This window comes from Natrix helvetica (assembly GCF_964273705.1).
Source record: "Natrix helvetica genome assembly, chromosome: Z".
Taxonomy (NCBI): domain Eukaryota; kingdom Metazoa; phylum Chordata; class Lepidosauria; order Squamata; family Natricidae; genus Natrix; species Natrix helvetica.
This window is the reverse complement of record NC_138554.1, coordinates 26,606,549-26,632,716: the sequence shown is the minus strand read 5'-3', so window position 1 is coordinate 26,632,716 and position 26,168 is coordinate 26,606,549. Positions and strand designations below refer to the sequence as shown.

The 26,168-nt window shown below is 42.6% G+C and overlaps 1 protein-coding gene across 3 annotated transcripts in view; it reads left to right on the top strand.

The window, feature by feature from the left end:
• Positions 1-26,168, top strand: part of GYS1 (glycogen synthase 1) — a 71,987-nt gene that overhangs the window by 423 nt on the left and 45,396 nt on the right. For 2 of the 3 annotated variants that reach the window (XM_081970965.1, XM_081970963.1), the window contains exons 2-3: positions 865-1,048; positions 11,579-11,760. In XM_081970965.1, the coding sequence (XP_081827091.1) occupies positions 931-1,048; positions 11,579-11,760 (300 nt within the window). In that variant the 5' untranslated portion in view covers positions 865-930. Of the gene's footprint in view, positions 1-444; positions 629-864; positions 1,049-11,578; positions 11,761-26,168 lie in introns of those variants that run through there. The other variant, XM_081970964.1, reaches the window with a different exon arrangement.

Below are 26,168 nucleotides of genomic sequence, written 5' to 3'. Positions count from 1 at the left end.
TTGCTGGTTGTTCGTTTTCTAATGCACACAACCTTTTATTCTTTCCCAGCTCCTTCCTGCATCCCCGATTTCTCACGGGACTGAATGCTTCAATGCTCCTCGGCAAATCTTGCGACGTTGATCTCTCCCCCCCCACCCCCCGTTCTCATTAGTGTAAAATTCCCCCTCGCAGAACCCTCCCTCCCCACCGAGCAACTTGGAGACATAAATTTGGTCTCCCCAAACCTGAGATTTCCCCCCAATTCCCCCCCCCCCACTCCCGTTTCTGCTTCCTGCAGCCCCTTAAAGGAACTTAGTTTGCCTCTTCTTTCCTTTGCACGTCACCCTGTCCAAATAAGGGACCCAGTGTGTCAAACGGGGATGGGACTGGGAGGCCACCGTTTCTTTCAGCCCATTGTCTTAAAGAGTTGCTTTTAATGATTTAGCATTCTTCTTTCCTGGCTGCGTCCAGGAATCATACAGAGTCTCTTGGCTAACTCGCAAATGAAACCCCCCTTTGGAAAGCTCCAGGACATAAATCTGTTGCAACCTCCTCCCTGCCAGGCGATTTCCACCATCTTACCCTATTCCTTCCCTCAGCTGTCGCTGCTACTCCAGACTAAAAAGACAAGCATTTCAAAGATCAGGGGTTGGAAGAGCCAGAAAGCGGGTGGGGGGGAATTGGCTTATAATGGTTTAGAACAAGGTAGGGCTGCAGCTGGCTGGGCAAGGTTGCAAAACAGACACATGACATATTAAGGAGGGGGAAAGTTTAGGTAAAGCTAGGAACTAAAATGCAGAGAAGCTCTAAAATGCTACCTGCTGCAATGTCCTGAGCAGATGTTGGCCTATCTTTTGACCACATCTTCCTTTCTCTTTCTCCAGGTTAGGCACTGAAACCCCCTCCCTAGGCCCAAGTCCTCTTGCCCTTGCTTTCGTCCTCCTGAGGCCATGCCACTGACCCGCAGCCTGTCTGTGACCTCCCTCTCTGGGTTAGAGGACTGGGAAGATGAACTTGACCTTGATAATGCCATTCTTTTCGAAGTGGCTTGGGAGGTAGCCAATAAAGGTATGTGATGACTATTTTTAAAGGAGATCTTGGGGAAATGATCAGGTTTCCAAAGCTGGTGGAGGAGAGTGTTTGGGATTTGGAAGGCCTGCATTTCCAGCCTGCATTTCTTATTGGGAATGTGGCTGGAAACAGGTTCTACAGAGCTATTTGCAAGCCACAAAATATGAGCAGTATTGAAAGAACTGAGACCAGAATTCAAGAATCACCTGGGAACGGAGTCTATACAGATAGTCCTCAAGTTATGACCACAATTGAGCCCATTCTTGCCACAGTTGCTAAGAGAATCATTGCATTTGTTAAGTTAGTAACATGGTTGTTAAGTGAATCTGGCTTCCAAATTGACTTTGCTGGTCAGAAGGTTGCAAAAGAGGATCACCTGACCCTAGGACAGTGCAACCGTTGTAAATATGAACCACTTAACAAGCACTCAAATTTTGATCATGTGACCATGGGGATGCTGCAACAGTTGTAAGTGTGAAAAACAGTCATAAGTCACTTTTTTCAGTGTCATTGTAATTTTGAATGGTCACTAAATGAACTGCTGTAAGTTGAAGACTACCTGAGGAAACAAAGACTTATCTGATTGCTGGTCAAAGATGAGCAGGTAGTAAAGGATAAGGCCTAATTGACCAGTATGTGGGTCTTTGGGATATTGGCTATCTGGGTCTCTTTTTAAACATGTTTGACTGGCACACTGAATATTAAAGCAAAATGTTTGTATTTTTTTAAAAAACACCCATTTTGGGGGAAAGGAAGTTCATGTAATGTTGCAGGCTTTTTTGAAAGAACATTACTCAGCACTTTAGGAGATCCCTTAGGCCTTTCCCCTCCCTTTGCTGTTCTCAGATCCTCCCGTCCATAATTTTTTCATATGTGAGTTAGTGCTGCCTGAGACAACAGTAGCCTATTATAGTGAACATTTCCAGGGCAGCCCAGTTCAGCAAGCTGCTTGTCACTGTGTGTTCATTGAGAAGATCCCCTTCTGGAATCAGCTGCTACACATCTGGAAGTTTAAGGCACTGAGATCCCAAGGGCAGCGTTTCAGGATGACTCTCCCTGTAGTAAAGTGACTGGGTCAAAAAACTAGAAGAGCACTATGTTCTTTTAAAAAGGGTAAGGATTCCCAGTAAATCTGAATATCTGCCAATGTTACTATAAAACTATTCTCATGCGCTTGCTTTAGGAATAACCGCTTTTGAAGCTAATTAAAGATCTCTTGGCCTGGCTTGAATTTTGAGCATCAGCTGTGCATATTCTTGATGTGTACTGAAAAATACATTTGTATGTGAAATACATATAACCCTCACCACAACAACCTCCCCTGCACAATAAACTTTTTGAAATGTTCATTCCTTGAGAAGCTGCATCCCTGTTTAGATACTCAACTTTGGGCCAGGATAACCAATTTGAACAGCAGATGGCCAGTTCGCAGAATCTTCCCTACCACCCCCATCACATAATGAATTTTTTAATGTATTAAAGATTATTGTACCTGGATTATTTTACCAAGTTCTCTAGAGTAGATCATGCTACCAGTTACCGAACCTATGGAGGATGTAGGAGACCCAGGATCCTCTTTAAACAGTCCTGCTTCTAATTCTCAATACCAGCAAAAAGGAGCTTTTGCCTGTATGCCTTTGATTAACTCTTGATTCCTGGTGAATACCTGCATAAGTCCTTGCAGTTCACTTGGTAACATTTTTGGAAGTGATTTCCTATTGCTTTTGTCCTGGAGCTGAAAGAATGACTGGCTTAGCGGCCTATTTCTACCACCTAACTTCATTCCTAAAACAGGATTAGAACTCAAGGTCTACAACAGACTTACAGAATTGTTGGTGCACGCAGGGACTCCGGTGAATAACAGTTGTAAACCAGAATCTGTTTAATGCAGTGAACCCTGCTGAATGCAGTGGCTTTCACTTCCAAGCCAATATAAATGGAATTTGTACTGTCATTTTTGCAAAAGAGAATTGGCTTTTAAGTCTTTTTATGAATGTACATACCTATATGTAAACACACTTACTATATACCTATTAGATTTTTTAAATGCCATATTTCACCTTAAATATTTTATCAGGGAATTCACCAGGAATGTCAGAAAAATATTTTAGTCAACCACTTGTATTTTCAACGAAATGTTGCAGCGTGAAATGCTGCTTGTCAAGCTTTTAGCCTCTATATTTCATACATTTCCTGTTTTTAATCTGCCCTCACAACAAACTATTAATAGAATGACTTTGTGATCTTTCCCCACAAAATGATATTTTACGTACAGTTTTTTAAAAAAAAATCTGCATAGGGCCTTTTTCTGAATTTACCACAGATATGGCCTTTTTCTTCTCAATGGGTGGCATCATTTTGCTACTAAAGATGATGGTCTTTGTTAGAATACAAAGACGATACTGAGCGCCATCTCGGCCTTTGAACAAGGTAGATTCCTTGGTTGTGGGTTGTTCCCTTAGATAAGGCTACCTGCATATTTTGTGGCTATCTCTGTCCTTCACCCTATGATCATTTTACAGAACTCTCTCATCGCTTATGTCCAAGTAAGCAAGTAAGAATAAAGAGGCATAGGGGGTTTCTTTGCTTCAGGCAAGAACCTTTTTGGAGAAAGAACAGATTGCAAATACATTCAGAATAGACTACATTCATCATGGAATGCAGGATACAGAATCCTGGGTGAGTGATGCAGGCACCCAGTGGAGAAATGGGACAGAGTTCAACTTATTGCTCATTTTTCCCACTCTGGACATTTGGTTGACAACTGATTGCAGCTCCAAGATGAGACTTGGCCTAGAGCTGTATCAAGAGAAGCAATGCCCTGTCATATCTGTGTGAGAGGCCTTCATTTACCTAGTTCTAAAATGCCTTAGAAGAGCATGTCATGTAATTGACATATGGTAGGAAGGCCCCCCCAGAGCTGGTGGGACAATCACTTGATTATTGAAGGAAGCATTGAAGACTACCCTTTTGGGTGGTTTCCGGTAACATCTTTCTTTCAAAGCCTAAGAATATGGATTATGGATCTGTACAACTTATCTGATTGTCCAATGGTGATCATTGGACAATATTCGTTTTTTGGAAAAGAAGAGACAGGGAAAAAACTTTTTCCCTTGTAGAAATGCTATTCCCAATTCACTTTTTCCCCCCATATTTGTTTTCAGAAGTTGCTTTCTGCTTGTCACCAGCACTTCCAACAATCTCGTTTGCTCCTAAGGACAGGAGTAGTGAAAAGGCCCTACATCAATTTAAATAAATAAGAATGTTTTTATTTTTATTATGTGTATTTCAACTTCCCCTGAGTTCTCAAAAGAGCTTCCTTCCTTTATTTTGTGCCCACATCAAGAACCCTGTAAAATAGGCTGGCTGGATCATATAAATGCAATTCCAGCCAAGAAGATATGGCAACAAAACCTGGATTATTGATGGATGTTTTATCTAGATCAATCTGGATAAAGGTCTCATAAGTCTTGAAGGATAACATACAAAGTGAATGATCAATTTGTCTGGAAGAGAGAATTGTTTCATTTGAGGGCAACGGGTTTTTGATGTTTGAGGGCAGATGCTCAAGAAAGGTCTCTGAAAAAGAATTTAATCTGGTCTTACAAATGAAGACGAATGTATGTGTCCCAGGATAATGTTGTAGAATACAATCTGGGTCAGTCACCAGCGGACCAGCGGTTTTGTCTTCTGAGCTTTCGGACTCCTACTGGAGCCCATCTTCAGGGAACTTCTCTCTAGCAGAGTATGTGTTAGTTAATCTGGACTTGTTCATTGTTGTGCTCTTAGAGTGTTCGACATCTTATGGACTTTGAGAGGGCGGGTTCCTGCTTTGCGTTGCTTACAACATAAAATCTAGTATACTGAACCAACAAAGGAAGGAGAGAGTAGTGAGGCAATCAGGAAGCAAGATATGATTGTTTCTAAGCCATGCGCTTGCTTTTTGTTACAGAATGAGTAAAAGAATTGAGAGCGCTGCTTAACTTTTTAGAAGACAGCTTAGGGTTGTAGTATGGGTAGGACAGGGATGGCGAAACTTTTCAGCACTAAGTGCCAAAAAGATCCCCTGGAAATGTTGCGTGCGCACGCACTCATCGGGCACAAACTCCAGAAAAGTCGAACTTCTATGTTCTAGTGTGCATGCATACCCGACAATCAAATGGCTGGCACACATGCGCAGGGTAGGTTTCAGCACTGCTGTGTGCAAAGGAATCTTGCTCTGGAAAAGCCAAAGTTTTGGATTCTGGTGCACATGCACATCCAACAATCAGCTGGCTGGCACTGGCATGCGCACAAAGAACAGCTGATCATTGCATGCACAAGTACGCCAGAAACCCAGAAAACAAGCAGGCAAGGCCACACATGCTGGGCAACATGGCTTTGTGTGCTACTGTGGGTATACATGCCATAGGTTCTCCATCATGGGGGTAGGGGAACAATGTGCTATTAGGAATTTGAGTTAATTTAAGATATTCTTGGATTTTTTCCCCTAGGAGAGTTGCAGGATGTTTCTTCTCAATGATTCATTTCAGAGAAATTTATAGGGTCCCAGAAAAAGATTTCAGAAGCTATGGGCTGCCATTCCTTCAAGAAAATACCAAGGTTAAGGGATTGGGCCAAGGACTTCATGGAGAAGATTTCATTTTTCTTTTTCTTGCTTCTTAGAGCAAATCCATTGCAAAATGCCCATTCTCTTTCTAGCTGTTCTGCTATGATACAGAAAAGATCTCACAAAGAGAATCAGTTGAAGCCATTAAAGGAGTCTTCCCCAGCCTAAGTATGCTCCAGAAGTACGGACTTCAATTCCTAAGTTTTCCAGAGAGCATGGTGACTGTTAAAATCTGGGAGAAGTGGACACATATAGGGCACGAAAGGCCGCTTTAAGGATTATTTGGGCAAACCTTTCTAAATGCACACAGTTCCTCAGCAATAAGACATTACTGTTTATTCACGATTCGAAACCTTCATCTCTAGGCACAATCCAGGCTCTGTTTGGTTCCATTGCAATGTTTCAGGTTCTTGTGTTCTGCGGAGGTATTTCCTAATCACTCTTCCCTCATAGAATATTCATGTGGGTGCTTTTATTGCTTTTCCTGTAAAACTCCCTGTTTGGAAGAGGAAGCAAAGAGCCAAGATTCTTAGGCTCCTCAAGAGGGGAGGAGAATTTAGTTGAGGGAGCCAGGGTCCTTGAGAGTAAAGTAAATACAGTGGTTTGTAAGTGATGACTGGGTTTGCCTGCTTCCCAGGAAGGGGGTTGGAGTCCAGCCACTTAGAGGAGATTGAATATATGAAGAAAGGTCTTTTGGCCGAGTTGTATAGCATAATACACACACACACACACACACACACACACACACACGGAGAGGGAGAGACAAAGGGCTAAGAACTCAATTCTTCTTTCAGCAATCGTCTCTGTTGGAATAACAGCCTGCCTGCTTCCATAATCCATTTTTATGCTTTTATGTGGGGTGCAGGTATGACAAAACCATGGTTTGTTTAGGGCAGTGCTTCTCAATTATTTTCTGTCATGCCCCCCCTAGGAAGAAGAAAACATTTCGCGCGCCCCCCCCCCCCCCGCGCGACTGTAAATAGTATCATTTGTCTAGTATCATAGCACACCGGTCTTTCCTCCTCCTTGTATATGTATATGTCTTGGTATACGTTTTTGTTATATGTATGTTTGTTTATATATTTATTTCCTATGTTTTATTGTACGCCGCCCCGAGTCCTTCGGGAGAGGGTGCGGCTAAGAAATAAATATTTATTATTATTATTTATTTCCTCGTCTCCCACCGTAGTCACATGCTTTCTTTCCTCTTTCCCTCTTACTTGTCTATCCTTCCTTCCACCCTCCCTTCCTCCTTCCCTTCCTTCTTTCCTCCCTTCCAGTTCCCTCCTTCCTCTTTCCCCCTGCCTGCCTGCCTTCTTTCCCTCCTGCTTATCTATGCTTCCTTCCTTCCTTGCACCTCCCTCCCTTCTGCCTGCCTGCCTTCTTTCCTCTTTCCCTATCCTCCTATCCTTCCTTTCTCCCTCCCTCCTTCCCTGCCTCCCTTCCAGTTCCCTCCTTCCTCTTTCCTCCTGCCTGCCTGCCTTCTTTCCCTCCTGCTTATCTATGCTTCCTTCCTTCCTTGCACCTCCCTCCCTTCTGCCTGCCTGCCTTCTTTCCTCTTTCCCTATCCTCCTATCCTTCCTTTCTCCCTCCCTCCTTCCCTGCCTCCCTTCCAGTTCCCTCCTTCCTCTTTCCTCCTGCCTGCCTGCCTTCTTTCCCTCCTGCTTATCTATGCTTCCTTCCTTCCTTGCACCTCCCTCCCTTCTGCCTGCCTGCCTTCTTTCCTCTTTCCCTATCCTCCTATCCTTCCTTTCTCCCTCCCTCCTTCCCTGCCTCCCTTCCAGTTCCATTCTTCCCTCCTTCCTTCTGCCTCCTTCCTGCCTGCTTGCCTTCTTTCCTCTTTCCCTCCAGCGTGTCTGCTTTTCTTTCCTTCCTTCCACCTCCCTTCTGCCCTCCTGCTTTCTTTCCCTCTTGCTTGTCTATCCTTACTCCCTCCTCCCCTCCTCCGCTCCCTCCCTGCCAGCAGCTCCTCCAGCATCCCAGCTGGAAGCAGCAGCACAACAGTCGCCGTTACCAGGGGCGAAGGGGTGGCGGTGGCAAGATCGGGCGACCGCCGCCCCTTTGTCCCTTCCCCAACAGCGGCTGTTGCGCTTCCGCTTCCAGACGGAATGCTGGCGGTGGAGCTGCTGGCGGGGAGGCGAGCTACGCGGTGGCGAAGACGGGCGGTCCCATGCTTCCCTCCCTCCCACCCCCGCCCGAGCAGGCTTCTTGCACAGCTCCAGCCCGCGGCTCCAATGAAAATCCACAGTCCGAAGTGCTGCCACTTCCAGGCGGGATATATTATGCCTCGCCCACGCCTTCGCCGCCGTTGCACCCAGATGGAAAGGGAGCCTTCGCGCCCCCCTTTACGGAGCCTCGCGCCCCCCCAGGGGGGCGCGCCCCACTATTTGAGAACCGCTGGTTTAGGGGAATTGAACATCAAGAGTTTTAGTTTAATCATAACATTTAATGTTTGCTTTCTGGTGAAGTATTGGTCATTTTAGCTGGACCTGTCAAGTGTCTCAAAAATCCAGAGTATAAAATAACAGTATGAAACAATGGCACCTGGAGCAGAGTCTAAAAATGTGAGATCTAGACTAGAGAGAAAGCATTGTAAAGGTTTGAATGAATAATCAAGATCTTTATCGGGACCAAAAAGATCATAAATATGATATTAAGTTAACTTCTTTGGGAAATCTATTTCATAATTTATTCATTTATTGAATTTATATTGCCTCCTATTTGCCCATGGCGACTCGAGGCATCTTACAGAATATAAGATCACATTTAAAACAATAAAAACTAACAAAAAGAATCAAATAAAATAATATGGTCCAATATAACAAAATTACCTCCCACCCACCCCGCCCCAGTGACAGCAGCTCACACGATACACTTAATGGGCTCCATCCTGCCCTAGGTTGCCCAGGCTTGATGGCAGTACAGGTCTTCAGCGCCTCCCGGAAGTGTATTAGAGAGGGGGCTGTTCTAATCTCTGGGGGAATGCCCTTCTTCTGGGTCCCACCAGGTATGCCTCCCTCAGGAATGGGACCCACAACATTCCCTGCCTTCTTGCTCTGATGGGTCGGGTAAATGTGACTTACAAGAGATGGTCCCTCAGACAAACTGGTCTCAAGCCATGAAGGGCTTTAAAGGTGACAACATGCAACTTGAATTGCCAGAAGCAAATTGGCAACCAATGCAGCTCCCACAGGAGAGGTGATACATGTGCACACGGGGTCTGCACAAAACCATGTGTTTCCTGCATTTTGCACCAACTGGAGCTTCCAGATGCTCTTCAAGGGCAGCCTCATGTAGAGCACATTGCGATAGTCAAGATGGGAAGTGACTAGGGCCGTGATGGAGCCATTTGTTAGAATACGCAAGGAGTTACCCTGTCAGCTGACTTTGGCCTTCTTTTAAGGCTGTTTTTCGCCCTCCGGAGGTTTCCTTGAAACCTCCGGAGCAAGAAAAGCTGGCCCTATGGGCAAATTGGAACTTTACAAACGGACTTCCAATTTGCTCGTAGGGCCGCTTTTTGCCCTCCAGAGCCTTCAGGAGGCTTCCCTGAGGCTCCGGAGGGCAAAAAACAGCTATGAGCAAACTGAAAGTGATTTCCGGTTTGGCCATAGGTCTGTTTTTCGCCCTCTGGAACCTTTAGGGAAGCCCCAGGAAGGCTCCAGAGGGTGAAAAATGGCCTTATGGACAAACCAGAAGTCACAGTTCCCAAACTTTTGGGTTGCCTGTAGGGCCGTTTTTTCCGCTCTGGAGCCTTCAGGAAAGCTACTGAAGCCTCCAGGGCGGCGGGGAAGGCTGTTTTCACCCTCCTCGGGCTCCTAGAAAGCCTCTGGAGCTTGGGGAGGGCAAAAAAAGCACACCAAAAGCAGGGGGAGTGCTGGTTGTGCGCTCATGCACAAGGGGGCACATGCGCACTGGTGGTGCACGCATAATATTATGGGTGTGTGCATGCCTGCGCTCCCCCCACTTTTGGCACATGATCCAAAAAAGGTTAACCATCATTGAACTAGGACAGGAGTGACTGTGAGTAGGGACTGTTGGTCCAGGAAAGGGCATAACTGGCACACAAGCCGCAGTTGTGCAAAGGCCCTCCTGGCCACGCCTGCCACCTGCTCTTCAAGCAGGACTCCTGAGTCCAGGAAAACCCATAGATTACGCATAGGGTCTGTTTGGGATAGTATCACCCCATCCAAGACCAAAGGTGGCAATTTTCTCTGAGCCAACGAACCCCAAACCCAGAGCCACTTGGCCTTGCAAGGGCTTAGTTTCAACCCGTTGCTCCCCATCCAACCCCTAACAGCCTCCAGGCACGGTGAGAGGGGGGACACGGCATCACTTAACTCACCATGGGCCGAGACATACAGATGAATATCATCAGCCTATTGGTGATACCTCAATCCTTGGTGACGGATGATCTCACCAGCGGCTTCATATAAATGTTGAACAGTAGCGGAGAGAGTACCGAGCCCTGCAGAAGCTCACAAAGCAGTGGGAGAGAGCTGGATCTCTCCCCTCCTATCAACACAAACTGAGAGAGGCCCTAGAGGAAGGAAGTGAACCAGGATATCACAAGGTTCCCATCTCCTGAAGCTGCCCCAGGGGAATACCATGGTTGATGGTGTCAAAAGCCGCAGAGAGGTCAAGTGGAGCACGAAGAGCAAGGATGGATGCACTGCCCCCATCCCACTCTTGCCAGAGATCATCCAGAAGTGCGACCAATGCCATTTCTGTCCCAAATCCAGGCCTGAATCCTGACTGGTAGGGGTTGAGATAATCCATTTCATCCAGAAACCTTTGGAGCTGTCCGCGTAATCACCTTCTCAACAACCATTGCCAAAAATGGAAGATTGGAGACAAGTCGGAAATTATCCAGCCGGGTGGAGTCCAGCGATGGCTTCTTAAGAAGAGGGTTCTTTAAAGTGCTGGGGCTCCTGTAGGGAAGCATTAATTACCTCCAGAGTCCACCTTTCTGTGACCTGGAGTGAGTGTCATAAGTCACTAAAAGACCAAATCAATCTCCTTGATACTCTCTACCACTCTGCTCATTTGGGAAGGTCTCATAGAAATATGAGACCTTTAAAAAGAATCTGTAAACAGACAATAGGCAGAGATTTTGACAAAGACCCCTCAGTACAATGGGAGGAAAATGGAATGCAAACATAAAGGCTCACCAATAACTTGTACAAATTACATGCCACTTCCAAATTATTTTTAGAAGTTCTCTAAATTTAGCTCATTTCAGTTACTGAAACAGCTATTGGGGCTAATAGCCAACAACAGGCCAATTTTCCATGCATTAATCAAAGTTACTGTACTTTTAAAGCCATATTTAGATTGTTAAGAATGTTGTAATTCAGCTTTAATCAGCTTACCTTGATCTTCACCTGATAAGTGGTTGACTACAATTCCCAGAATTCCTCAGCAGCATGGTTATAAACATTGCATTAGCAAAATCTCCAGTAATTTAAGAAAAAAAATATGCTTCTTTGTCCTGCAGCCACAATGAATTTCACATTTAAAGTCAAGTGAGTATAGACTGATTAGATACTGAAATCTCTACATTCTTAGATTTATTTTAAGCAGGTTTTTATTGCTTGTCACATATTCAGGATGAATTAGCACATCCATGCAATGTAGAAGAATAAATTACATTAAATAAATCTATTAGAGCAGATCTTCTCACCTTTGGCAACAATTTTTGCTTATGCACTGAAGACAAATTTCTTGTGTGTCCAATCACACTGGGCCAATAAAGGGTTCTGTTCTTTTCTGTTTCAGTTTCCAGAATTTCTCAGCCAGCTAAGCTTTTTTACAGCAAATTTACATTGCTCTAAAGCTTCTTGACTAAAGTGGGTGCTTAGGATACCGTAATTTACAAACATGTAAGGAGAAAACAAACACCTTATTCTTTTTTCTTTTAGTTGGTGGGATCTTCACTGTTATCCAAACAAAAGCCAAGATTACACTGGATGAATGGGGCGAGAATTACTTCCTGATTGGGCCTTACCTGGAATTGAATGTGCGCACACAGGTGGAGCTGATAGAACCTCCCAACTCTGCCATTCGTCGAACCATTGACTCCATGAATTCAAAAGGATGTAAAGTAAGAGACTGCAGGAGGCGGGGTGAAGAAAAATGTGTTGGGCTTGGGCCTCAGTGGGTTTAATTCTCATAAACAATTCCTTGCCTCTATTGGGAAGAAATGTTTGTGGTTGCAGTGGTACATCAATAATATTCAATTCAGTTCATTGTAATTCTAGTTTAAAAGGGATGTCAGATGGCTGGTGATAGATAAATGCTCTACTTTTAGGCTGCGAAGAAAGAATTTCAAGCCAGAAGAGACTAGAGATTGATAACTTTGTCTCTGAGGAATCTACATAGATGGATATATAGATGCATATATACAGTTTCGTCTTGGGCTAACCAACATAATACCAAGTACAGAAAAAGTGTACCAATTGTAAGCTGGAGAAAGAAGGCATTGTAAGAAAAGTACAGGTAGACTTACGACCACAATTGAGGTTAGAGTTTCTGTTGCTAATTGAGATATTTGTTTAGTGAATTTTGCCCCATTTTACGACCTTTCTTGCCACAGTTGTTAAGTGAAATTGCATTTGTTAAGTTAGTAACATGGTTGTTAAGTGAATCTGGCTTCCCCATTGACTTTGCTTGTCGGAAAATCGCAAAATGTGATCACATGACTCCGGGACACTGCAACCATCGTAAATGTGAGTTACCTTGCTAAGGGTCTGAATTTTGATCAAAGGCAATGGTTGTAAGTATGAAAAATGGTCATAAGTCACTTTTTTCAGTGCCGTTATAACTTTGAATGGTCACTAAATGAACTGTTATAAATCAAGGACTATCTGTAGTTCTTAATACCATCACTACATTTTTATATTCTCACGAACAGCCCTTGCAAATTATACGCATACATAATTTCATACATTTCCTTTTGTTCTTTAAACTTCTTGCTTTTTTTGAGAATCTCCATCCAACTATATCGCTCTTGGTCTTCCTGTCACTCCATTCACTCTTTCTTCATATCTTTGTTTGGCAATGTGACCCCTACCGTGTTTCTTTTGACCCACAAAATATGGCTTGGGCCTTATTATCGGGGGGGGGGGGCTTATTGTTTCGCGGTTGCCAGGGCATCTCCACTGCCGCCGCTGCCTCCATCCCAGCATGGCTTTTTCAGGGGCTTCCAAACCCAGTCTTTTTTTTTAAAAGTAATCTTTATTGGTTATACATTTTCTTTTTAATAGGACATACAAATACAGCTTTAAACATACAAACCCTCCCCTCACACCACCACCACCTGGTGACAGTCGTTCACAGCCCAACATTGTTTAGTTTCTAACCAGCATCTTCTTGTTATGAAGTTCAGGGATCTGTTACAATACCCACGTTCACTTTTAGTTCCCATTGTTAACAGCTGCTATTTAACTTTTCCAGTTTTAAGTCCCTGCTGTTCTCTTTGTCGCCCACATATACCATAAGTTCCAGCTAAGATAATATTCCGTTTCTCCTTTGTCTCTCAGCCAACCCGTCATTCTGTCCATTTCTACACATTCATAAATCTTTCTAATTATGACATCTTCCGATGGTATGGTAGTAGATTTCCAAAATGGCGCATAGGTTATTCTTGCGGCCACAATTATATGTAGGCTCAAATGCCATATAGATTTACTCATGTTTTCTGGTTTTATGCTTAGTAAAAAAAGTCTTGGCTTTCCATTCCATACTTGCCCCGGTAACCTCTCTTAGCCAGTTTTGAATCTTTCTCCAGTATTTCGTGGCCTCGATACAGGACCACTAAAGGTGGTAGAATGTGCCATCCCTTCTTCCACATTTCCAGCACAGGGGGGATAACCCAGGAAACATTTTGGCTAACCTCGTTGGGGGAAAATGCCATCTATAAGCCATCTTATATATATTTTCTTTCAACGCTGTAGATATCGTGAGTTTAATAGTCTTACTCCATAGATCCCACCATTTATCCGTTTCAATCTCATGGCCAAAATTTCTCTCCCATGCTATTAAAGGGCCTTTATCCATCTCTTCTTTAACACCTTGACAGGTCAAAAATTGATAGATCTTCGACAACAATTTCTTATCCTCCGCCGAAAAAAATCTTATCCAGCTCCTGAGGGTTTGTGTAGATTCCAAACCATTCCTTATCGCTTTTAAGCCTATTTCTAATCTGTAAATATTCCCACCATTCCAGATTTCTACCCTGCTGCTCTAATTCCACCTTTGTTTTCATGTTGCTATCTTCTGTCATAATGTCTTTATATATTATATTTCTTGTCCAGTTAAATACACTGGGATGTGTTAAGGCCTCCAACGGTGCCAACCAGCACGGAACCTTAAGATAATACTTTTTCCTCACCTTTTCCCACACCCCCATCAAAATCTTCCGAATATAATGTCCCATGAAATACCTGTGGGGGGGTATCTTTTTCTTGCCAGAGGGAGAAATGCCATCCCTGTGGGAAGTCATGTCTCTCTATAGCCAATAAGCGCCTTCTACTCAACATCACCCAATCCTTCATGTCATAATTGCTGCACTATAATATGCTTCCCAGTTGGGTACTCCGAAGCCTCCCAATTCTTTACGGTTTTGCAACATTTGGGCTTTAATTCGTGCTTTCTTGCCTTGCCATATAAATTGGGCCACTATTATCTCCAAGGATCTAAAAAGTCCAATTTAGTCGGTGCCGTTTGAAACAAAAACAAATTTCGGTAGTACATGTGTCTTAACTGTCGCAATCCTGCCCATCAAAGACAGTTGTTTACCACTCCAATTTATCATATCCTTAGATACCTGTTGTAATAGTTTCATATAATTATCTACTTTGATAGAGGAACATCTCTCCGTAAGCCAAATTCCCAAGTATTGTACTTTATGGGCCATGTTGATCCCTAACAGGCTTTGTACTCCACTTTTCTGGTTCAAAGTCATATTCTTGATTAACAGTTTTGTCTTCTCTTTATTTATACGTAACCCTGCTATCATACCGTACTCCTCTATTTTCCGTAAAAGCTGTATCCCAGAAACCATAGGATCCTCTAAAATAAAAACAAGATCGTCAGCGAAAGCCTGAACTTAAATTCCTGAGCTTTAACTTGTAACCCTTTAATTTGTATATCACTCCTCATTATTCTAAGAAGGGGTTCTAATGTAAGGATGAACAGTAAAGGAGATAACAGGCATCCTTGTCTTGTGCCTTTGCCAATCTCAATATCACCCGCCTCTTCTCCATTTACCAGTAATGTCACGGTTTGTCTTACATAAATTGCCCGAACTGTGTTTAAGAAGTTTTCTCCAAACTTCATATTTTCTAACTGTGACAGTATAAACTTCCAGTTTACCCGATCGAATGCCTTCTGTGCATCAAGAAACATAAAGGCCACTTGTTTGTCTGGCCGGGCTTCATAATATTCTAAGGCATCCAAAATGATTCTAACGTTGTCTTCCAAAAGCCTCGACGGCAGAAAGCCGTTCTGATCAGGGTGTTTAAATTTGCTAAGAAAAAAATTAAGTCTAACTGCCAATATAGCTGCAAAGATTTTATAATTCACATTCAAAAGTGAAATGGGCCTATAGTTTTTAATTTAGGTATGATCAGCTCCAGCCTTAGGTAAAAGGGTTATATAGGCCTCAGCCCATGATTTCAGTACAGTAGAATCCATCAAGACAGCGTTAAATATTACTATCATATCTTATCCTAGGGTTTCCAAAAAGGTTTTATAAATTTCGACTGACAAACCATCCATGCCAGGGGTTTTGTTGTTTTTCATTTTTTTGACTGCCATTTCTAGTTCATATATTGTTATCTTTTTGTTTAGTATCCCTTTCACTTCATTTGAAATCTTAGGTAGATTTGCATTATCCAAGAATTCTTTAATTTGGTCCTCTGAGATTTCCTCTCTACTATAGAGTTGCTGAAAAAAACCCTGAATAATTTACTGCAGTTGTGCTATACGTCTGCTCTCTCTTTCTTTCCGAAGTCTATATGAGAGCCAACGGCCCGGTTTGTTAGCGTGCTCAAAAAAGTTTTGCTTAATCCCCCTAAGTTTCCGAGCTACATCCTCCTGGTCTAGAAGAGATATCCCGTGCTTAATTCTAGCCATTTCTTCTTTTTTTTAAATCATCTAACGGGTCCTGTTGCAAGGCAACTCTAATTGGGCTACCCATCTTGCCCTCTCTTCTAATTTTTTCCTGTGTGTGCCTATTGTATATTTAATGGCTAGGCCTCTCATAAAGGCCTTGGTTGTATCCCAAAGTATCTGTGGGGTTATTTCTCCCTTCCTATTTTCCTCAAAAAAAACCCTCATTTCCCTTTTAAACATTTGTTGAAATTCTTGTTCTTTCACTATTTCTGCATTCATCATCCACCTTCTTTTCCTCCCCCGCCTTACTCCTTTCCACACCAATAAGAGTGGATTATGATCAGTCCAGGTATTAACCTCAATTACTACTTCCTTAATCAGGTCCCCGATTTCTGGTGTAATCCAAGCCATGTCAATCCTAGAACAAGATTGATGTCTATGTGAAAAGAAGGTAAATTGTTGTTTCTGTGGGTGGAATTCACGCCATACATCCTTTAATTCATATTCCTCCCTCATGTCTTCAAAGGTTTTGGGGAGGGCCCTCCTTCTATCTCTTAATTTCCCCCCCTTTTGGCTGTTTCCTGCGTTATAATCCATTGTCCTATCTGCCACAGTGTTATAGTCACCCACCACACATATATAGTGATGTCCCGGTGCTTGGAAGCCGTTGGGGTCTGGATGGGGGACAACAGACTCAAACTCAACCCCTCCAAGACTGAGTGGCTGTGGCTACCGGCACCTCGGTTCAGCCAGCTGATTCCATCGCTGGCCATAGGGGGCGAACAATTGCCCCCTGTGGAACGGGCGCACAATTTGGGCGTCCTCCTGGATGCCCGGCTGTCAATGGACGACCATGTGGCAGCCGTGGCAAGGGGGGCGTTCCACCAGGTTCGCCTGGTGCGCCAATTGCGCCCCCTACTGGACCGGGATGCCCTGCGCACGGTCACTCATGCACTGGTGACGTCTCGCCTGGACTACTGCAACGCTCTCTACATGGGGCTGCCCTTGGGACGCGCCCAAAGACTGCAGCTAGTCCAGAACGCAGCCGTGCGGGCTGTGATGGGGAGTACTAGGTACTCCCACGTAACACCTCACGTAACACTGGCTGCCTGTGGTTTTTCTGGTGCGTTTCAAGGTTTTGATTACCATCTTTAAAGCGCTCCATGGCACAGGACCTAGTTACTTGCGGGATCGCATCCTCCCACACACATCCCTGCGGCCAATTCACTCTCACAGGGAGGGGCTTCTCCTGGTGCCGTCCACTAGGCAATGCCAACGGGCGACACTAAGGAGTAGGGCCTTCTCTGTGATGGGCCCAACCCTCTGGAATGACCTCCCCCCCGACATTAGAACCACCACTGACTTCCGCTCCTTCCGACAAAAATTGAAGACTCACCTGTTCCGATTAGCAGGCCTGGCATAATTATAACTGTTACCTCCTGGTAGACATATTTTTAACTGGTTATTTTAGGGGTGTTGCTTTTAAATTTAATTTGTGTGATATTTTTAGGGGTTTCAAAATTATATTTATACATACTTTACTCAGCTGTACAGTTTTTAACTTTCTTTTTAACCTCCTCCATATTTAACTCTACCTATTTAATAATTTTAATTGTTCAGCTATTTAATTATATTATGATGTATTTTTTGTATGGACTGTACACCGCCCCGAGTCCCTTTTGGGAGAGGGGGCGGTCTAGAAGCGCAGTAAATAAATAAATAATAAATAAATATGGTCATAGCCTAACTCTACAATTTTTTTGATGCAACTTTCTAAAAAAGGTACTCTGATTATCGTTCTTCACGTATATGGCCACTGGCAGAATTCTATATCGACCAAATTTCAATTCAATCATTAAAAGCCTTCTCTCCCCATCAATATACACCAATTTAGAATCGATATGATCTTTAACATACAGCACAATGCCCCTTTTCTTTTCATCTGCTAAATTTATGTGCATTATACCCAGCTGGGGATAATGCAACACATTTCGCTGGTGGTTCACTATGTGTACTTCTTGCAGGCATGTCAGATCACAATTCTTTTTCCGTAAAACATTCAGTATTTTATTTCTCTTTCTTAGTGAATTCAAACCATTTATGTTTAAAGAGATTAAGCAGAGTTCGTCCGCCATGGTTATTTATGTAGGGCTTTGGATTTTGTTGTCTGCCTCGTCTGCGGTCTCTCATCTCTGTTTTAACTCTCATTTCCCCCTTTCTCATCTCCCGGGGCACTATTCTTTCGCTCATCTCCTCGGCTCTTGTTATCCAATTCTCCATCGTTACTCTGGGTTCCTCTCGTCAACTGACTTTCCATAAAATCTTGTGTATCTTGCAATGATTCAATCCAAAACCTCTGGCCCTTCCAGAAGAAAGACACCCCTTCTGGAAAAAGCCACCTATACATCACCTGAAGTTTCCTCAATTGTGCTGTTAGGTCCTGATATTTCTGCCTCCTTTCCCTCACTCTTCTTGGTAGCTGTTTCAGTACTGTCACCATCTCTCCCGCATATATGGTATTCTGGTTCTGTGCCTTCTGGTAAATTTCTTCTCTCAGAGATAATAATAATAAATAATAATAAATATTTATTTCTTAGCCACACCCTCTCCCGAAGGACTCGGGGCGACGTACAATAAAACATATGAAATAAATATACAGACAAGACATACATATAACAAAGACGTATACCAAGACATATACAAGGAGGAGGTCGGCTAATGAATAAAAACAATTAAAATCACAGTGTTTAAAAACCCCTAAATAATTGAATACAATTAAAATACCCAAATAAAAAACCCGTCAGGAGCGATATAGTTAGATCAAAGTTGAGCCAGGCCAGCTACTTGGAATAGGTGGGTCTTGAGCTTTATACGAAAGGAGCGGAGGTCAGAGGTATTCCTAATATCCGGAGGGAGGTTTTTGCTAAACCTCAGGTGCACTTCACGTGGCAGTTTCTGCCTTTTGGTATAGGAGGTATAGACCCTATAGACGTCATCAATATCACTCTGTATCAACAGCTTATCTTTCTGGGCGATCCCTGCAATCATCTTAACCATAATTTCCTTCAACTCCTCCCCTCTTTCCTCTGGAATATTTTGAAATCTAAGAAAGAAGGCTGACCTTTCTAGTTCCAACGAAACAATCTCATCTTCTAATCTTCTGTTGATATGAAATTGCCTCATCTCCCACCTCGCCATGTTCTCTTCACTTTCCTTCATTTTTACTCCTAAATCTTGATTTGACCCTCCTGTTTCTCTATTTTTGCCCAGATCTCCTTTTGCTGTGAATACAGCTGTTTCATTTCTCCCCTCATGTCTCCCATTTCATTTTTAATGTCGGCCAGGGATTTTTCGGTGACCTCTTGATTCCTAGCCATATTATTTTGTATCAATAGCAAAATCATCTGTATATTTTGCAGTGTAGGTGCTTTCTCTACCCCCGCTATATTATCTAAAATTCTGTGTGGTGTTGGAGGGGTTGTAGATCGGGACGGCTGAGTAAGTAGTGCCAAGGTCTTTTTCCCCTCTTTTGCCCAGCTCATATCAATTAGATTAAAAAGCTTCTCCCACTGTTTCATAAGCTATCTGCTAGCCGTTTAAGCAATATTCACTTATTTTACTGCTATCTATGAGGGGAAATAGGTTAATGTAATCAGATAAAGGTATAGTCCCATATAAATATATATGGATATAGTCCCATATGAAGATCTTTAAAAAGGTACAAGGGGGAGCTCATATCAGAAAAAAAGGAAAGAGGGAGGAGAAGCAAATGCACCAATACAAAAAAAGAAAGAAAAATCAAACTTCAAAGAGAAAAAAAAAGGTTCAGTTCATCCGTTCTGTCCAGGAGCAATATTCCTCTTTCAAGTGTCCAACTCCAGCCCCAAAAACAGGGGAAAAAACGATACACACAGTGTATAGAATATTGTCTGTTTCAAATGGAATCTTCAGTCTCCTGCAGCAGCACACACTCGGAGGGGCCACCTGTCAAAGGGTGGCTTGCTGGAAACCCCCCCCCCCCGGATTCGGCGGCAGCCGGTGGGGGTGTTTCCAGCCTCGCCTCAGGAGCCAGGAGCGGAGGGGGGGCATGGAGCAGCATCTGGCTGCCTGCCCTTTTGCTGAATGGGCTCCGGGTAGGAAGGAGTTAATTTAGGAGGAGCAGCTGGAATGCTGGTGGGGGGAGATCCATCCTAATCTCCTTAATCATCGTTAATGGATAAACAGCAGACTATTGTAAATTTGTGTCCAATCTATTTGAAGCTGGAAGATTAGAAGGGGGGAGGTTCTTTCTCTCTACCCCCTTGGATAAAGCAGCATTTGAATTATCTTTCTCTACATCGGAATGGAGAGAGAATAAAGGCTGACTTGTGACCTGTATTAACTATGTGAGAAAGATTCATATCCCAACTGCAAGAGGTGATTGCTGAGCTGTTTTCTTAAAGGGAAAAAAAACTTTATGGAAACCTTTGTTCTTCTCCCTGTGAAAGGAGGAGCCAAGATGGCTCCCCTTCGTCTTCGTCTTTGTACTTACAAATGAAGTCTGCCTTTTGAAACTACCATTGAAAAAATCGCTGGCATTGTATTTATCCCCCCTGAAGGACCCCTGGACCTCTCCTGTTATATGGTCTTCCTCAATATTGACTATTTGATTTTCCCCTTTCTGGTGTGCCTCCGTGCCTTGGAACTGTGATACAGAACTAACTTTTCACTTTCGGATTTGCCTGCCTCCTTGGATCGGCACAGCTGCGCACTCCACTGATGCCATTTCCTTTGTAAAAGATTTATACCATCTCTGAACTCAGAAAAATGGGGCCCAAAAAACCACCAACGAGCAAGTCATTCTCGGCTCCCACATCTGCCACCTCCAGCATCAGACGAAAATTACTTCATTGTTACAACAAGAAGGGGCTGGAGAGAGCTCAAAAGACTTATCCATTACCCAAATGTTTCAGGAAATTATGAGGGGTCAAAATGAGTTGAAAAAGGAGGTGTCAGACCTCAAAGAAGAACTCAGAGGTGTACAATATATCAGAAAACAAACAAAGAATTAGGGAGGAGGGGGCGGCTGAGCTGGGGGAGGAGGTTAAGGCAGTCCGGAACGGGAATTTAGAATTGGAAAATTTTATGGCAAAAATAGAACTTGAAAGAATGTTCTTTTTTCTCAGATTCCAGAACCTACCAGAGACAGAAAATGAAGACCTTAAGGAAAATATGAGTATAATTTTAGCAGAATATATTAAGAGAGACAAAGAACAGTTGTGGTGGGATATGGATCTGGCTTATAGGATTAATTCAGCATATGCTAGAATACATAATGTTCCTAGGGAGGTACATGTTAAATTTCTTAGGAGGACCATGAGGGATGAGGTGCTGGGGGCTCAAAGGGGGGGAACCACTAAAATATAAAGACAAAGAAATTACCATTCTTAAGCAAATTCCGAAAAAAATTAGAGAGAAAAGGAGGAAGTACTCCTCCTTATCTAATAAATTATATAATAAAGGAATTTGGTTTAGATGATTATTGCCAGAGGGAATGCTGATCTTTTGGGAGGGAAACAGAGTTAGAATTAATACAGTGGGGGAGGCAGAAGCCTTCATTAAAAACATAGTTCTCTCCTAGAGGACGAAAATGTAGTGAAAAAGGTAGTAATGTACAAGATATGAAGGAGGGAGGGGATGTGGCTCCATCTGGGGACAGGGAGGAGGGAGCAATATCGAAAAGGCTCAGGTCACAAAAATAAATACATTTGAAATTTTATTGTAATTGTTGATATACTAAAAAGTGACAAAAAAGGAGATGATTGAACACATGGTTGATATAATGTAGAACAAGATTCTGTTTTTGCTTATCTTTTATACGTTGTCTTTAACATTGTAAAAATTGTGAGATTTGGAGGGATTCTACCACCAGCACGGGAGCTGCCAAAATTTTCTACGTACCCTTTTACCTTTCCCCATAAATGTTTAAAAAGCAATAAAATTATTCAAAAAAACCCCCAACTCTTTATGATGCTAATCCTTCTTCGATTGTTTGTTTGTTTGCTCCTGCTTGTCATAATCGCTCTCACTTACCACTGCCGCTAAAAGTCCCATTAAAAAAAAAAACTGCCAAAGATAACCAGATAGCAAAAAATTGAGGGCATCCAGATTCACACCAAAATCTGTACGCCGAACAAAAATGCTGCATCATGGCTTTTGGGCTGCCATGCATCCCTCTTCAGACATCTGGGATCAGGGCTAAGCCTCTGCATCTCCAAGATCGCACCTCACCCCACCTGCAGAAAAGTGCCCCCGTCTTCACCGAGTCCCTCCGAGACCGACAAACGGCTACTCTTTTTTTTAATTTGATTTTTTAAAACTTTTTTGTTTTGTCCTTTATTTCTATCACCAAATCAAATCTCATTTTTATTTTTATTTTTTACTTCACCCCTAACCTCTGTGTAAAACCTTTGTGCTAGCAATAACATTAATTAACATAAGTTTTACAATTATCACCCCCCTTACCCTTCCCTCTTCCCACCCTCCCTCCCCCCGACCTCCCAGAGCAAAATACAGGGTATAAACATTTAACAACCATACGGTAACATAAGCTAACTAATTTTAACATGTTACTATTCTTGTACTTTAACTCCCCCTTTATTAAGCTAACTTTGAATAAATTGTAACATTCCTTATGCCTTCATTCATAAGCTAACTGAAATTTTTTAGTCCAGTATTTGTTTTGAATATAGTCAATCCATCTTCTCCAGTCCAATTTGTACTTCTCATCTGAGTGATCCTTCAGATACGCTGAAATTTTGGCCATCTCTGCTAAGTTTACTACTTTTAACGTCCATTCTTGGATAGTGGGCAACTCTTCCTTCTTCCAGTATTGTGCCACCAACAATCTTGCTGCCGTCGTTAGGTTCAAAATCAAATTAGTCTCTATAACAGTACAATCTGAAACTATGCCTAACAAAAACAACTGGGGTGTAAAGTTTATCCTCTTTTTCAAAATATTTTGAATAACCCACCATATTTTTATCCAAAATACTTTAACTTTTTTACAAGTCCACCAAATATGGTAGTACGTGGCACCAACACAGTCACATCTCCAACATTTAGATTGTAGATTCGGATACATACAGGCTAGCCTTTTTGGATCTAAATGCCATCTGTACAGCATCTTGTAAAAATTCTCTCTCAAGTTCTGAGCTTGTGTAAACTTTACATTTCTTACCCAGATCTCTTCCCATGTTTCCATCACTATTAGCTCTTCAAAATTTTGTGCCCATTTTATCATACAATCTTTAACTAATTCTGTTTCTGAGTCTATTTCTACCAATACATTATACAACCTTTTTATGTGCATTTGACCCTGGTCCCTGATTTGTTTTATCAAGTTATCCTTATTTTGGATAATACCAGATTTCTGGTCTTTTTTTCCATCTAGCCTGTAACTGACCATACTGAAACCAGGTTTGAATTACCCTTTCGTCTCTTAATGCATTCCAAGATTTTAAATGTAGTGCACCTTTATCCATGCTAAGGAGTTCTGCATATGTAGTTACATCTTGTTCTTGTTCTAGACCAGTGTTTCTCAAACTTGGCGACTTTAAGTCCTGTGGACTTCAACTCCCAGAATTCTGGGAGTTGAAGTCCAAAGGACTTAAAGTCGCCAAGTTTGAGAAACACTGTTCTAGACTTATGTTCTCTATAGAGTGTCTAGGCACCCCCAATATGGATATCTTGTCGTTTAGCCTATATTGATATTTTTTCCAGACACGCAGTAAGGCATTCCTTAAAATATGACTTTTAAAGATCTTGTCGGCCTTCTTGTCATATATTAAATAAGCATGCCATATACCAAATCATAACCCTCAATATTCAATATTCTATTCTCTGTTAGGTTAATCCAATCGCTAATTGTTGTTAAAACTGCTGCTTCATAGTATAATTTTAAGTTGGGCATTTTTAAGCCTCCTCTTTCACGTATGTCTTGCATTATATTAAGTTTTATTCTCGGTTTCTTTCCTGCCCAAACAAAATTGTTAATACCTTTCTGCCATTCTTCCAAATTTGTATCTTTTTAAAGTATTGGTATCATTTGAAAGAAGAATAGAAACTTGGGCAAAACATTCATTTTAACTGCAGCTATTCTTCCCAACAAAGACAATTGTAATTTTTTCCATTTATTCATTTCATTTCATATTCATAAAATATCTGTATTTTATGCCATAATGGTTCATAATTGTACTTATATAATTTCCCATTTGAGGTTGTAATATAAATTCCTAAATATTTAACCTTTTTTTACTATCTCACATCCTGTTACTCTTTCTAATTCCTTTTTTTGGTTCGTAGTATATTTTTAGCTATCATCTTTGTCTTCCCTAGATTTACTTTGAACCCAGATACTTGACCATATTGATTAATTATATTCATTAGACCTATGACTGATTCCCCCGGCTGGGTTAAAGTTACAACCAAGTCATCCGCAAATGCTCTTACTCTATATTTGTAGTGCCTAATCTTAATTCCTTGTAGTTCGTCAGACCCACGTATTCTGTTCAATAGCAATTCCAGGGTTAAAATAAACAATAATGGAGACAAGGGACATCCCTGTCTTGTTCCTTTTCTAATTTTAAAAGATTCTGTTAAGCCTCCATTAACTATAATTTGTGCTGTCTGTTTCTGGTATATTGCTTTGATAGATTGCATGAAATGCTCTCCGAACTGCATCTTTTGTAGTATTTTTATTAAAAATTGCCAATTGACTTGGTCGAATGCTTTATCCGCATCTAAGAATAAAAGCACTGCCGGGACTTGATTATACTTTCCCAAATATTCCATTATATTAATGATTTGTCTTACATTACTTTTCATTTGCCTTCCCTGTATAAAACCAGACTGATCATTGTGAATCATTTGTTGGGCAATTGGCATTAACCTGTTTACCAATATTTTAGCAAAGATTTTATAGTCTGTATTAAGTAATGAAATAGGCCTATAGTTTTTTGGCTGGGTAGGATCCTGATCTTCTTTTGGAATCAATGAAATAAAAGCTGTTTTCCAAGATGGTGGGACCCTGTCTTCCATTTGGATTTTATTAAATAGTTCCCTAAGAGGTTCCATCATTTCTTGTTGTAGCTTTTTGTAATAAACTGGTGTCAAGCCATCTGTGCCAGGAGCTTTGCCGATTTTTAACTGCTTAATTGCCAGGAAGATTTCCTCTGTAGTTACAAGTTGATTCAATCTTCCCCTTTGCTCATCTGTAAGTATAGGAATTTTCTCTTTCTCCAAATATCGGTCTATGTCTGACCCTTGTATTTTGTCACCAGCATACAATCTGGTGTAAAATTCTAAAAAAGTCTTTTTAATCATATCCTGTTGAAAAGCTTCTTTCCCTTTATATTCTACTTTCTCTATATTACGGGATCTTTGTTTTTTCCTTAACATATATGCTAACCATCGACCTGGTTTATTGGCATTGCAAAAAGTGTTATGTTTAGCATATAGAAAATTAGTGGCTATCTGGTCTGACATTAACATATTGAACTGCCCTCACAATAAAGCAGCGGTTCTCAAATAGTGGGGCGCGCCCCCCTGGGGGGGCGCGAGGCTCCATAAAGGGGGGCGCGAAGGCTCCCTTTCCATCTGGGTGCAACGGCGGCGGCGTGGGCGAGGCATAATATATCCCGGCTTGAAGTAGCAGCGCTGGGGACTGCTCAGAGACTCATCAGAGCCGCGGGCTGGATCTGTGCAAGAAGCCTGCTCGGGCGGGGGTGGGAGGGAGGGAAGCATGGCTGTCCCAGGCTTCCCTCCCTCCCCCCCCCCAGCCCAAGCAGACTTTTTGCACAGCTCCAGCCCGCGGCTCTGATGAGTCTCTGAGCAGTCCCCAGCGCTGCCACTTCAAGCCGGGATATATTCTGCCATGCCCTCGGCGGCGTCTTTATGCAGGTAGCTCGCCTCCCCGCCAGCAGCTCCACCGCCAACATTCCGTCTGGAAGCGGAAGCGCAACAGCCGCTGTTGGGGAAGGGACAAAGGGGCGGCGGTCGCCCGATCTTGCCACCCCCACCCCTTCGCCCCTGGTAACGGCGACTGTTGTGCTGCTGCTTCCAGCTGGGATGCTGGAGGAGCTGCTGGCAGGGAGGGAGGGAAGAAAGGGAGGAGGGAGTAAGGATAGACAAGCAAGAGGGAAAGAGGAAAGAAGGCAAGCAGGCAGGGGGAAAGAGGAAGGAGGGAACTGGAAGGGAGGCAGGAAGGAAGGGAAGGAGGAAGGGAGGGTGGAAGGAAGGATAGACAAGCAAGAGGGAAAGAGGAAAGAAGGCAAGCAGGCAGGAAGGAGGCAGAAGGAAGGAGGGAAGAATGGAACTGGAAGGGAGGCAGGGAAGGAGGGAGGGAGAAAGGAAGGA